This window comes from Myxocyprinus asiaticus, chromosome 27 (assembly GCF_019703515.2).
Source record: "Myxocyprinus asiaticus isolate MX2 ecotype Aquarium Trade chromosome 27, UBuf_Myxa_2, whole genome shotgun sequence".
Taxonomy (NCBI): Eukaryota; Metazoa; Chordata; class Actinopteri; order Cypriniformes; family Catostomidae; genus Myxocyprinus; species Myxocyprinus asiaticus.
Window position 1 is genome coordinate 46,140,955 of NC_059370.1, and position 12,500 is coordinate 46,153,454.

Sequence of the window (12,500 nt, forward strand, 5' to 3'; positions counted from 1 at the left end):
TGTCTCTGAGGAGTCTCGTGAGCATCTCCAGCAGCACTGAAGAGCTTGAGAAGAACCTGCTGACGTCTCCTGAGGAGCCTGAAGACAAACATCACCAGATCATACAATGTAAATGTGAGCGCTGTTACAGACGGTCACCATGGAAACACAATCACAGCTCAGTGTATTTGAATGGAGGAAGACGTCTGACCTGTCTGTCTCTCTGTGTGTGTGTGGAGGAGAGTGAGACAGATTTCTGCTCAGCACGTCTTGTTTCAGTCTGTCTGTCAGAGAGCTGGAGATTCCTGAACATGCTCTACAAACACACAACACACACACGTCATATACACGCATGTAACTGTACCTCTGTGTGTGTAATGTGTATGTGTGTGAGTGTGTGTTACCCTGCTGTGGGTTCTAGCACATCTATGAGTGACAGCAGTTCTCCTTCAGGTACTGTAGGTAGCAGGAGACGCAGGAGCTCATGGAGATCAGGAACAGTCAACAGAGCCTGTTTTACTAATGCTGCTGCAAAATACAGATCCTAACACACACACACACACACACACACACACACACACACACACACACGCGCACACGTGAACAGCTGTGAGGGAGCACAGACATTTTAAAATACAAGTCCCCAGTGTATTTTGGGATTGTTCATTGTTAAATGTCTGTTATCTTTTTTTCCTGGTTACTATTGGGATAATAAACTGCATCTGGGATTTCATTCAATTAGGACTCTAATAACCTCCATGTAAAGTCACCCTGGAAAGACACACACAATCAATGTATCGATTTAAAAATCTTAAAAGCCTTACATTTGAAATCTGTTATACATCCGTTCTAGAAACAGGAAGAGTCCCAGTGCTGTTAGAATGAATATCAACACTCTTGTCCAATCAGATTACAGGAGCAGATCTAACTAAAGAGAGAGAGACAGAACGCGTCTTGCCGTACCGATCCTGAGATTTATCAGTTGCAGTCGGTTGAAAAGAGAAGAGACTGGTCAAACTGGACATTTTGCACTTCCTGTCATGTGCTGAACCTACATCAATAATGTGCAGATCACATGATGTTTGGTTTCTTTATTGCAGATGAAGTGGAATTCACATTTACATATAATAACCAGAAACATTATTCATTTGAAAGGGTTGTGCTGCGGAGAGGTTAGTGTGTACAAGGAGAAAGTCCAATAAAAGCCTTTATTATTTTATTACTTTTAAAGGAGTCAGTATTTTTAATCATTTTGAATGTTTTTATTTTTAAGAATAAAGATGATATAACTTTGATAACCATAATACTGTATAACATGATATAAAAATGATTCTAAAACATATTTTAGCAGAACTGGAGGTGTCAGAATAAACACCTTGTCAATGCTATACATCCACACTACTCTTATTTCTGCAATAGATCGATATAGCAAAAGTAGTACGTGAAGTATGCCATCGCAAAATCAGCCTATGAAACACACGTCACCGAGCAACTGCAGCGTCTGAGCCAACCGGCTGCTCTCGAATCACGCTCACGGTACTTTAATGGCATACGTGTTTGATGCTGACGTCACAAGTCAGACTAATTTTCTAACTGACATGCATTGCTTCAAGTCCAGTGCCGATTGGCCTGCTCAGCGCTGCATGAAGTCGAACACACCTATAGACATATAGAGAAAGAGAGAGAGAGAGAGAGAGACATATACACATACAGAGAGAGATGGCGAGAGAGAGAAATGGAGAGAGAGACATATACACATACACATAGAGAGAGAGAGAGAGAGAGAGAGAGAGATACACATACAGAGAGAGAGAGAGCGAGATGGAGAGAGAGACATATACACATACAGAGAGAGAGAGAGATGGAGAGAGAGACATATACACATACAGAGAGAGAGAGAGAGATGGAGAGAGAGACATATACACATACAGAGAGAGATGGCGAGAGAGAGAGATGGAGAGACATACACATACAGAGAGAGATGGCGAGAGAGAGATGGAGAGAGAGACATATACACATACAGAGAGAGATGGCGAGAGAGAGAGATGGAGAGAGAGACATATACACATACAGAGAGAGATGGCGAGAGAGAGATGGAGAGAGAGACATATACACATACAGAGAGAGATGGCGAGAGAGAGAGATGGAGAGACATACACATACAGAGAGAGATGGCGAGAGAGAGAGATGGAGAGAGAGACATATACACATACAGAGAGAGATGGCGAGAGAGAGAGATGGAGAGAGAGACATATACACATACAGAGAGAGATGGCGAGAGAGAGATGGAGAGAGAGACACATACACAGATAGAGAGAGAGAGATGGCGAGAGAGACATATACACATACAGAGAGAGAGAGAGAGATGGCGAGAGAGACATATACACATACAGAGAGAGAGAGATGGAGAGAGAGACATATACACATACAGAGAGAGATGGCGAGAGAGACATATACACATACAGAGAGAGAGAGAGAGAGAGAGAGAGATGGCGAGAGAGACATACACATACAGAGAGAGAGAGAGAGAGAGAGAGATGGAGAGAGAGACATATACACATACAGAGAGAGAGAGAGAGAGAGAGAGAGAGATGGCGAGAGAGACATACACATACAGAGAGAGAGAGAGAGAGAGAGAGATGGAGAGAGAGACATATACACATACAGAGAGAGATGGCGAGAGAGAGAGATGGAGAGAGAGACATATACACATACAGAGAGAGAGAGAGAGAGAGAGAGAGAGAGATGGAGAGAGAGACATATACACATACAGAGAGAGATGGCGAGAGAGAGAGATGGAGAGACATATACATACACAGATAGAGAGAGAGAGATGGCTGACCTGTTGACAGTACGTGTAAAGTCTCTTCAGCTGCAGTTCATCTGTCTGATGCTCGAATGTTTGGTTTCTCCTCAACACTCTACAACAGACACACACACACACACAATTTGTGTTTCAGGTGGTTCAAGTGTTCAGCACTAAAAACTAAAAGCTCTGACAATGTCAAAGATGTTTTGAGATTGGATTATCTGAAACACTTTTTAATAGCAGATTAAATCAGTTTTAAGTTACTCACAGAAAATATGAAAGCAGTCATAAACTGAGGTCACCTGTCACTCATTCTCTGTGTGAGCTGTTGTCTTTTGAGGAGCGCCTCCTGCAGGAGATCAGCAACACTACTGTCACTGTCCACTCCAAACACAACCTCTTCATCATCATCATCATCATCATCAGAGCCCCACCCCCTCACTGACTCCTCCCACATCACCTCCTCCCTCTGAAGCTGAAGCTCCGCCTCCTCTAGAGCCTTCACAGACACACAGAGAGTGTAATGAGAACATCTTCCTCGTTCTTAATATAAAATATAATTTCTTAATTTTCACTTTTGATTCTGGGGTGAAATATGACAGACATATTCTTTATAAGATTCAATCAATCTTTGTGTGTGTCCTCACCAGGCAGTGTGTGTGTAGAGTGTGTGTGATGTCAGTAGTGTTGTGCAGCTCTTCTGTGATGAGTGTGTGTAGTTTCAGCAGGGCTGTGTGCGTCTCTGTCACTTTAATTATCTTCTCTGCCTGTTCCCACTGCAGCGATGCAAGAAATGCAGCCACACGCTCCTCGCATGCACGCAACTGCTGCTCCTGCAACACACATGCCTCACGCCACACCTCACACACACGCACACACACACACAAGTGTTATCCTGATGAGCAGTGTGCCGTGTTACACACATCTAGAGATCATGTGACGCGTCTCATCTCATCTTACCCTCTGCAGCGTGTCATTGTGTGTGTCTGTGTGCTGCGTCAGCAACTGCATTCTCTCCTGCAGACTCCTCTGCATGCGCTGCAGCTCCGTGACCTCTGACCTGCGCTGTGATCAGAGAGAGACACACACACACACACACACACATCAGACAGACACATGACTGTCTCACTGCTCACAGTCTCATATGACACTTACCTCCATCTCTGAGGCCAGAGGGGTCACGGCAGGGTCAGCATGCATGTGCAGTTTGACTGCGCAGACAGCGTGTGGCAGCACGAGACAGCGATCCAAACAACATGCAGCGTTGACACACTCCAGCTGAACACGCAACCGCTGTTCATGAGAGAGAGACGCCTCACACGCACACACACAACTGACACACGCACACACACGTTATTGTTGTGTTCAGTGATGTTCTCAGGTGTGTGCGTGTGTGTGAGCGTGCAGTAGCACACCTGCAGTATTCTCTGAAGACGTCTCGGATGCGTCTCTGCTCCTGCAGCTCTTGTTGTTTGGCGTGCTGGATGAAGCGCTGAGCAGATCGCAGGCGGCGGGCGTCTGCTTTACCCAGATGCTGCAGTTTGTCTTGAAGAAGCTCCGTCTGCGTGAGGAAGCGTGCAGCTCCTGGACACACTGCAGCAGCATGCGCTTTCAGCTGTGCTAATGAAGCCTGCAGCAAACGCAAACTCATCTGCAGACAGAGAGAGACATACTGACAGGTCACATGATCACGTGATCTCTGACAGATGTCTATCTAAATCTAAATGAGGACACACCAGAAACTTTTTTATAGTTTTTATATAAAACAAATATTAACAAACTAACCCAAACTCTATGCCTAAAAAAACATTTACACTGTGTATTTACTGTTTTTTACCTCTGAAGACATGAACACAGGGAGGGTAAGTTTAAAAATACATGTGTGTTTGTGTGTGTTTGTGTGTGTGTGTGTGTGTGTGTGTGTGTGTACCTTGCGTACAGCAGCTGCAGTCTCTTCATCCAGATTATTGATCAGTTCTGATAGTTCAGTGTTTTGCTTCATCAGCAGTTTGGTCCATTTCTGCAGATACTGATTCACTGTGACATCAGAGACGCGATGCAACACCTGCAGCTCACGCCTGTGCTCACACACCTACATACACACACACACACACACACGTGTGCACACAGAGATCCAGTTGAACATCCTGTAATAGCTCAATCAGAGATTCAATTAAACCTCCAAGTCTGTATCACTGTCAACTTGGATCATGTGTGTCTCATAAGCCAATCATATACAGCCAATGAAAAACTCACACAACATAGAAATGAATGTCATGCCAAACGTGAAGATGAAGATGAGCACACAGGCAGTTAAATGATCATGCGAGCAGCTGTTTATACATTCAGGGCACTGAAACAGAACATCTCGCCGCATTACACGCTCCCCCTGTGGGCTCTGGTTCAGCCGTCACCATGGAAACATAAGACACACACACACACACACACACACCATTTCTGATAGGAGCTGTCGTCTCCTCTTGATGATGTCACAGCGGATGGTGCCGCGTTCACGTCTCAGAGTTTCTTCTAAATCCTGTTTCACACGCAGAACGTAAAACTGGCCATCAGAACACTGCTGAGACACAACACACACTCTACACACACACACAAGCACACACGAGACAGAGAATGTACAATGTAACATGTACTACAGTGTGTAAAATGTAGAATGATGCAGAACGTTCTGTAGAATGTGATGTGGTACCCGTGTGTTTGCACACTGCTGTCGAATGCATTGCTCATCACGGACTGAAGAGTCAGTAAACTCTGCAGCAGGAACCGTCGCTGCGCGTGACGCTCTGTCAGCAGCGCTCTCTGATTGGCCACAAGGACATCAAGCACCTCCTCCAGACTGTCCTGTGGGCGGAGTCACATCATACATTTACATCTCAATCATTGCCACAATTACTGCTCAGAAACACATTAAAGTCTATGGGACTTTTTCAGGTGAAAAGGGTTAAGTGGGATCTCTTAGTACAGTAAATGAAAATAAGTGATTTGAGGGATCATTCACGTCACTGCAGGACGGCTCACACACTGAACATTTTACACCGTTCGAGGTTTGATCAGATCACTGTAATAGTAATTGAGATGATTGAATTAAACACTATTAAACCAAACCGATGTGAACTAGCAGAAATACAAAAAAGCATCACTTCAAATGAACAGCTCGTGAAGTAATCAAATGATTCTTATTTCTTTAATTTAATCTGATCTCCAACAGCTGGCCACTCTGACAGTATGACCCTTACAGTGACCCCTGACCTCTGCAGATGAGCACGTCTGGTTTGGTTTCATCACCTGACAGCTGTAGTACTGCATCAGGAGTTTGTCTGCAATGTTTTTCCGCAGCTCGCCCGTTCTCGTCGCCTCAACCAGCTCCTCGCCGAAGATCTTGTGCAGCTCAAATCTACGCTGCAGCGCCTGCTGCCTCTGTGCCTGCGCAGACACATGTTCATGTCTGGCCAGAAGCCACCTCTGCAGATGCTGCTGCTCTTCCTTATGCAGCTTCTCCAACAGAACACGAAACTCCAGCGTGTCCTGAGACCACACGACACATCAGCCTATCAAATCAGTCATCCGCGGTCCAGCCAATCAAACGTGAGTGTGTGTGTGTTACCTGTTGTTGAGCGTGTTGAAACAGCCGTTCCGCGTGTGACATTTCTGTGGCGTGTTTGCGTTGCTGTGATTGCATTTCCTCTCGCGTCTCCAGGTTGCACTGAGCGGCGAGTGTCGTCATGTGCGTCACGTGTTCCTCCTGCACTTTTCCTTCCATGCCAACAATCTGCCCGCGCACAATGCCCAGAACACGCTGCTGTGCTTGCGCGCTCACGACGCCACCCAACAGCACGCCCAAAACACCTTCATGCAGCTGCACACGCACGCGCTCCACCGCAACCATACTGCGCAACACGGTTGACATGTGCAAACTGACACACACAGAGAGAGATCATTTATGCATGATGCTTCACTCTTTTATCTGGATGTGAATGTACAAATATTTGTCATGACAATCGAGCACCTGAAACTGTGAGTTACTTTGGTTCTCTGTTGATTTGATGACACACACCTGTCAAGCGCATGAATCATGTTCTGTGGATCCTCCAGCATCATAATATCTATAAACTTATCCTCAAATGCTGCCTCCTCATTGGCTGACTCAGTGATGTCACACATCCCCTCGTATGGCCCCGCCTCCTCACTGAGACTCCTCCTCTAGAAATGAAACAAAAATTAATTTCACAGCTGTATTGAACATGAATAATCAACTCCTGAAATAAAGTCAACATAAAGTGTCAGAATGACACTCTGTAATGTTTTCAACAAGCCAAAACGTTTATGAAAGATAATGATTTTTCATTTGGAATGAAACGCACTGAAGAATGGCAGAATAATGAACTGACTGTGTGTTGAGTGCATCTGTGCAGTCTGCGCAGGAGGAAGTTCACAATGACCGCACTGACAGACAGCAGCAGAAGTGTCAGCAGAAATGAGCTGATAAACACAGTGAAGTGAAGAGCGTGATCCACATCCACCTGTCACAACACACATCATACATGTCAGTGTGTGTATTAGGGCAATATCCATCTACATCAGCTACTTTGTTTTGTCGTGAGTCGCAACAGATGTTTACAGATGTGTTTGATTTGAATTAACATTACGTAGCAAAGCAACAGCATATTTGCTATAACTGTGGAAAATGTTTCATGCTGTTCAGAGAACATGTTGGCATTGCAAATAGACACAACCGGCATCTTAAATCCATAACTGGAAAACTATCTGTAACTCTGAAGAAAAGCACAAGTTCATGGTAACTATTGGGCTTCCCAGCTACTGTATATGGTTTATCATTTCACAACATTGATGACTGTTGTCCATCAATGACTGTGACAATCAGCATCGATGTCCGATTACATCATCTGATCACCCAGCCCTAGTGTGCATGTACTGTATAAGTGTGTGTGTGTGTGTGTTTACCTGTTGTGTAGTCTTAATCCTCAAAGTGAAATTAGCCACTACTGGACTAAACAGATGAATCTCATTCTGAAATAAAATCAACAACATGAAGACTGTACAAAGACTCACTGCACACACAAATGTATATATTTATATAAGACAGTATTTTATATTTATCAAGTTCTTGAAGACTGATACAAGTAGCAAGTCCTAGTCTTACAGTATCAGTCGACATGAGTACTGTAGTTTTGTGTGTCATTTTCAGTAATTAAAAATGTGCTAACCAGACGTGACGTAACGCTGCGACACACAATAAATGTATTTTTTCCATGTTAATCAGAGTTTCTGTCCTAACCAGCCAGAACACACTATGAGCGACAGAGCATTGTATTTTTCAAATGGTTTCTATTTCTGCGAAATACACACACACACACACACACTCACCCACACACTCTCTCTCACACACACACACACACACACACGCACACACTCTCACACACAAGCACACACACTCTCACACACACACACGCACACTTTCTCACACACACGCACGCACACTTTCTCACACACACGCACGCACACTCACACACACGCACGCACACTCTCACACACACGCACGCACACTCTCACACACACGCACGCACGCACGCACACTCTCTCACACACACGCACGCACGCACACTCTCTCACACACACGCACGCACGCACACTCTCACACACGCACGCACGCACTCTCTCACACACACGCACGCACACTCTCACATACGCACACACGCACACTCTCTCACACGCACACGCACTCTCACACACACTCTCTCACACACACACTCTCTCACACACACACTCTCTCACACACACACTCTCACACACACACACACTCTCACACACACACACTCTCACACACACACACACACACTCTCTCACACACACACACACTCTCTCACACACACACACACACACTCTCTCACACACACACACACACACTCTCTCACACACACACACACACTCTCTCTCACACACACACACACTCTCTCTCTCACACACACACACACACTCTCTCTCACACACACACACACACTCTCTCACACACACACACACACTCTCTCACACACACACACACACTCTCTCTCACACACACACACACACTCTCTCACACACACACACACACTCTCTCTCACACACACACACACTCTCTCACACACACACACACACACACTCTCTCACACACACACACACACACACACACTCTCTCACACACACACACACACTCTCTCACACACACACACACACTCTCTCTCACACACACACACACACTCTCTCTCTCACACACACACACACGCAGCGGAGAAAATGTGAGAGAGAAGCGAGGCTGATATCACCAATCTCCATCCCCAGCCGAAAAATAACTTAAAATCAGCAGCGTGGGATTACTTTGGATATCCTCGAGTACGGATATCTAGTTTGCAAAAAATGTGGATGCAAAGTGGCTGCCAAAAGAGGAAACACATCAAACATGTTCACCATCTTCAAGAACACCACTTTAATCCCTAACGAAAAAACATGTGAACGTTTAAACGTCGATCATAAAATGTGCCATCGAAATCATTTTCCACATCCCGGCTGCATCTGTGTTGTGTGGAGGGGGCGAGTATGTGTGTGAGGAAAGGTTCAGACAGGAGCAGTCTGGCACCTACAGAATATTTTATATGTTAATTGTTAATAATCATAGGACATGGTGACTCCAGTCAGGTCTCCTAAGCAACCAAATTGGCCTGGTTGCTAGGGAGGGTAGAGTCACATGGGGTAACCTCCTCATGGTCGCTATAATGTGGTTCTCGCTCTCGGTGGGGCGTGTGGTGAGTTGTGCGTGGTTGCCGTGGAGAATACCGTGAAGCCTCCACACGCGCTACGTCTCCATGGTAACGCGCTCAACAAGTCATGTGATAAGATGCGCGGATTGACGGTCTCAGACGTGGAGGCAACTGAGATTCGTCCTCCACCACCCGGATTGAGGCGAGTCACTACACCACCACGAGGACTTAGAGCGCATTGGGAATTGGGCATTCCAAATTGGGTGAAAAAGGGAGAAAAATTATAATAATAATAAATAAATAAATAATAATCATAAGACATTATTTTTCTTTAAGTAGAATTTTAGCCTGTATTTGAGTTATTTTAGCATGTTGAGATTTTAGTAGAAAATCTGGCCTGAAAAGAAATAAACAAACACATGCTGCAATGATAATCTGATCGCAGGAATGTAGTAACACAATTACAGTACACATTTATGTTGTACAGTTCAGAACTGGTAACCCTAACCTAACCCTATCCTTGAGCAAGACACTTAACTCCAGGTTGCTATGGTGGGGTTATCCCTGTAATAAGGGCACTGTACGTCGCTTTGGATAAAAGCATCTGCCAAATGCATAAATGTAAAAGGGAGAATTTTTTTACACATACTTCCACTAAAGAAATGGTTTCAAGTTTCAATTATAATAAAGCATTTGTTCAAACAAAAAACTCTTCTGTTTTCATTCCTTTAAGGGTCATTATAACTGATAATAATAATAATAATAATAATAACTGTGTGATACCGTGATATTTTCTGAGACGGTTATCGTACTGTGAAAATCTCATACCACTGCAACCCTAGCTGCATCACATCTCGTGTGGACAGAGAGAGATCACATGTTGCTGGAATCTTATCACCTTGCGTCTGGTTAAGACAAGGTGTCAGAAGGCAGCAGCCTATCTAGACAGTGAGACAGCTCACTACGGTTTGACACAGAGCCAGAGAGACAGACAGACAGACAGACAGGTGCAGATGTGAGTACCTGAGTTGAGTTGGAGAGGGTCAGAAATGCTGGAAGTGTCAGAATCTTGTTTCTGTTTCCTGTTACACTCACACTGTACACAAACACACACTGAGAACCAGCTACACACACACACACACACACACACACACACACACAGGCCGTGAGACGAGCAGTAGGTGTTTGTGTTCTACAGACTCTTGAGTTTGCGTGTGTATTTCTACATGTGTGTGTGTGTATGTGTGTACCAGGCAGTGAGTGTGTTGTGAAGGTCTGGTATCCTCTCTCCTGAACGCTACCATTGGTCTGCAGCAGTGTGATGTCAGAGATGGTGTCACGTATGCTGAGCTGTGATAGGTCAATCCCGTCTGCAGGGTTTGTGATCACTAACATTACTCGCACCTGTGCCAGCTCAGTTCCTGTTTCCACCTGTAAAACACCATCTGAAATATAACACACACTCACACACATTGTGCTTTATGCTTTCTAAAAAATAACATGAAATTAGACATTTTGATGGTACACAAGGACGTCCATGCCACCTCCAAACAAGATTGGCATTGCAAGGTCCTGATTTATGACAACACACACAGAGTGTTTGAGAACATGTTGAGATACACACCTGAGCACACTTGTGGAACATGAGTCCTAACACTGCAGACTTCACCGTGGTCTGAATGAAACACACACATCAGTCATGTGAAAATACCATCACTACATGTGCCAACAGAGAATACGGCCATGTTCACACTAACAGGGTTTCATTTGAAAACACATTCACTTCCTTTAAAGCACTGAAAACGAAGAGTTTGGAAAACACTCTCCATTATGGCACACTTTGGAAAACGATGTCGTTAGGAAACCGAAAACAGAGTTTTCAGACTTAAACAGATTTGTGTGGACGTGGCCTAAATGAGACACAAGTGCCACTTATTACAACTAAATGTATTATTATTATTATTGTGCATCTTTTACTACATGTTGTCGGTCAGATACTGATTTATTCTCACAATCACTAAGTACAACATAATACAGTAACAGTTCTTGCCGACATGATGAAAGTAACGATGCAGTTCAATGAATCACTCTGACTGATTCAAACCAATAACTCACGAGTTTGCGACTGATTCATGAGTCGTTTTGACCGATGGTTTGAAAAGAACCGTATAAGAGTCATTCATTCGTGAACCGTACAACACTGGCTGCGCTGTATGTTTGTTTTTGCGTGCAGCCAGCTAAGACGACAATCGAAAGACGTGATGTCTGTTTATTATCTTACTATTATCATAACTCAGATTAGTGATGCACCGAAATGAACATTTTTGGTCAAAAGGAAAATTCTGGAGACACTGAGCTGAAAACCGAAGCGACTTTTTTAAAATGATATATATACATGTTATATTGCCCGGATATATTGGCGGATGTAAAGCAGGTTGAATTGGACTCGTGTTTGACGCCACTGATTTTTTTTGGGGGGGGGGATTTTCTCCCCTTTCCTCCCCAATTTGGAATGCTCAATTCCCAATGCGCTCTAAGTCCTCATGGTGGTGTAGTGACTCGCCTCAGTTCGGGTGGCGGAGGACGAATCTCAGTTGCCTCCGCGTCTGAGACCGTCAATCCTATCTTATCACATGACTTGTTGAGCGCGTTACCGCGGAGACATAGCGCATGTGGAGGCTTCACACTATTCTCCGCGGCATCCACGCACAACTCACCACACGCCCCACCGAGAGAGAGAACCACATTATAGTGACCACGAGGAGGTTACCCCATGTGACTCTACCCTCCCTAGCAACCGGGCCAATTTGGTTGCTTAGGAGACCTGGCTGGAGTCACTCAGCACACCCTGGATTCAAACTCACGACTCCAGGTGTGATAGTCAGCGTCAATACTCGCTGAGATACCCAGACGCCGCTGATTCAGAGTGCGGCTCGGTTCGA

General features: G+C 44.8%; 1 protein-coding gene across 2 annotated transcripts in view; it reads right to left on the minus strand.

Moving 5' to 3' along the window:
- Window positions 1-12,500, minus strand: part of LOC127418068 (limbin) — a 14,441-nt gene that overhangs the window by 796 nt on the left and 1,145 nt on the right. Inside the window, exons 3-22 of one of the 2 annotated variants that reach the window (XM_051658431.1) lie at window positions 11,183-11,233; window positions 10,809-10,989; window positions 10,582-10,682; window positions 7,769-7,834; window positions 7,195-7,326; window positions 6,813-7,006; window positions 6,411-6,720; window positions 6,092-6,331; window positions 5,496-5,647; window positions 5,241-5,385; window positions 4,719-4,880; window positions 4,204-4,439; window positions 3,944-4,121; window positions 3,749-3,853; window positions 3,436-3,648; window positions 3,091-3,287; window positions 2,822-2,900; window positions 384-523; window positions 191-295; window positions 1-78 (exon numbers count right to left, since the gene is read on the minus strand). The exon at window positions 1-78 is cut by the window's left edge and continues 796 nt beyond it. In XM_051658431.1, coding sequence (XP_051514391.1) covers window positions 1-78; window positions 191-295; window positions 384-523; window positions 2,822-2,900; window positions 3,091-3,287; window positions 3,436-3,648; window positions 3,749-3,853; window positions 3,944-4,121; window positions 4,204-4,439; window positions 4,719-4,880; window positions 5,241-5,385; window positions 5,496-5,647; window positions 6,092-6,331; window positions 6,411-6,720; window positions 6,813-7,006; window positions 7,195-7,326; window positions 7,769-7,834; window positions 10,582-10,682; window positions 10,809-10,989; window positions 11,183-11,233 — 3,065 coding nt within the window. The remainder of the gene's footprint in view (window positions 79-190; window positions 296-383; window positions 524-2,821; window positions 2,901-3,090; window positions 3,288-3,435; window positions 3,649-3,748; window positions 3,854-3,943; window positions 4,122-4,203; window positions 4,440-4,718; window positions 4,881-5,240; window positions 5,386-5,495; window positions 5,648-6,091; window positions 6,332-6,410; window positions 6,721-6,812; window positions 7,007-7,194; window positions 7,327-7,768; window positions 7,835-10,581; window positions 10,683-10,808; window positions 10,990-11,182; window positions 11,234-12,500) is intronic. The other variant, XM_051658432.1, reaches the window with a different exon arrangement.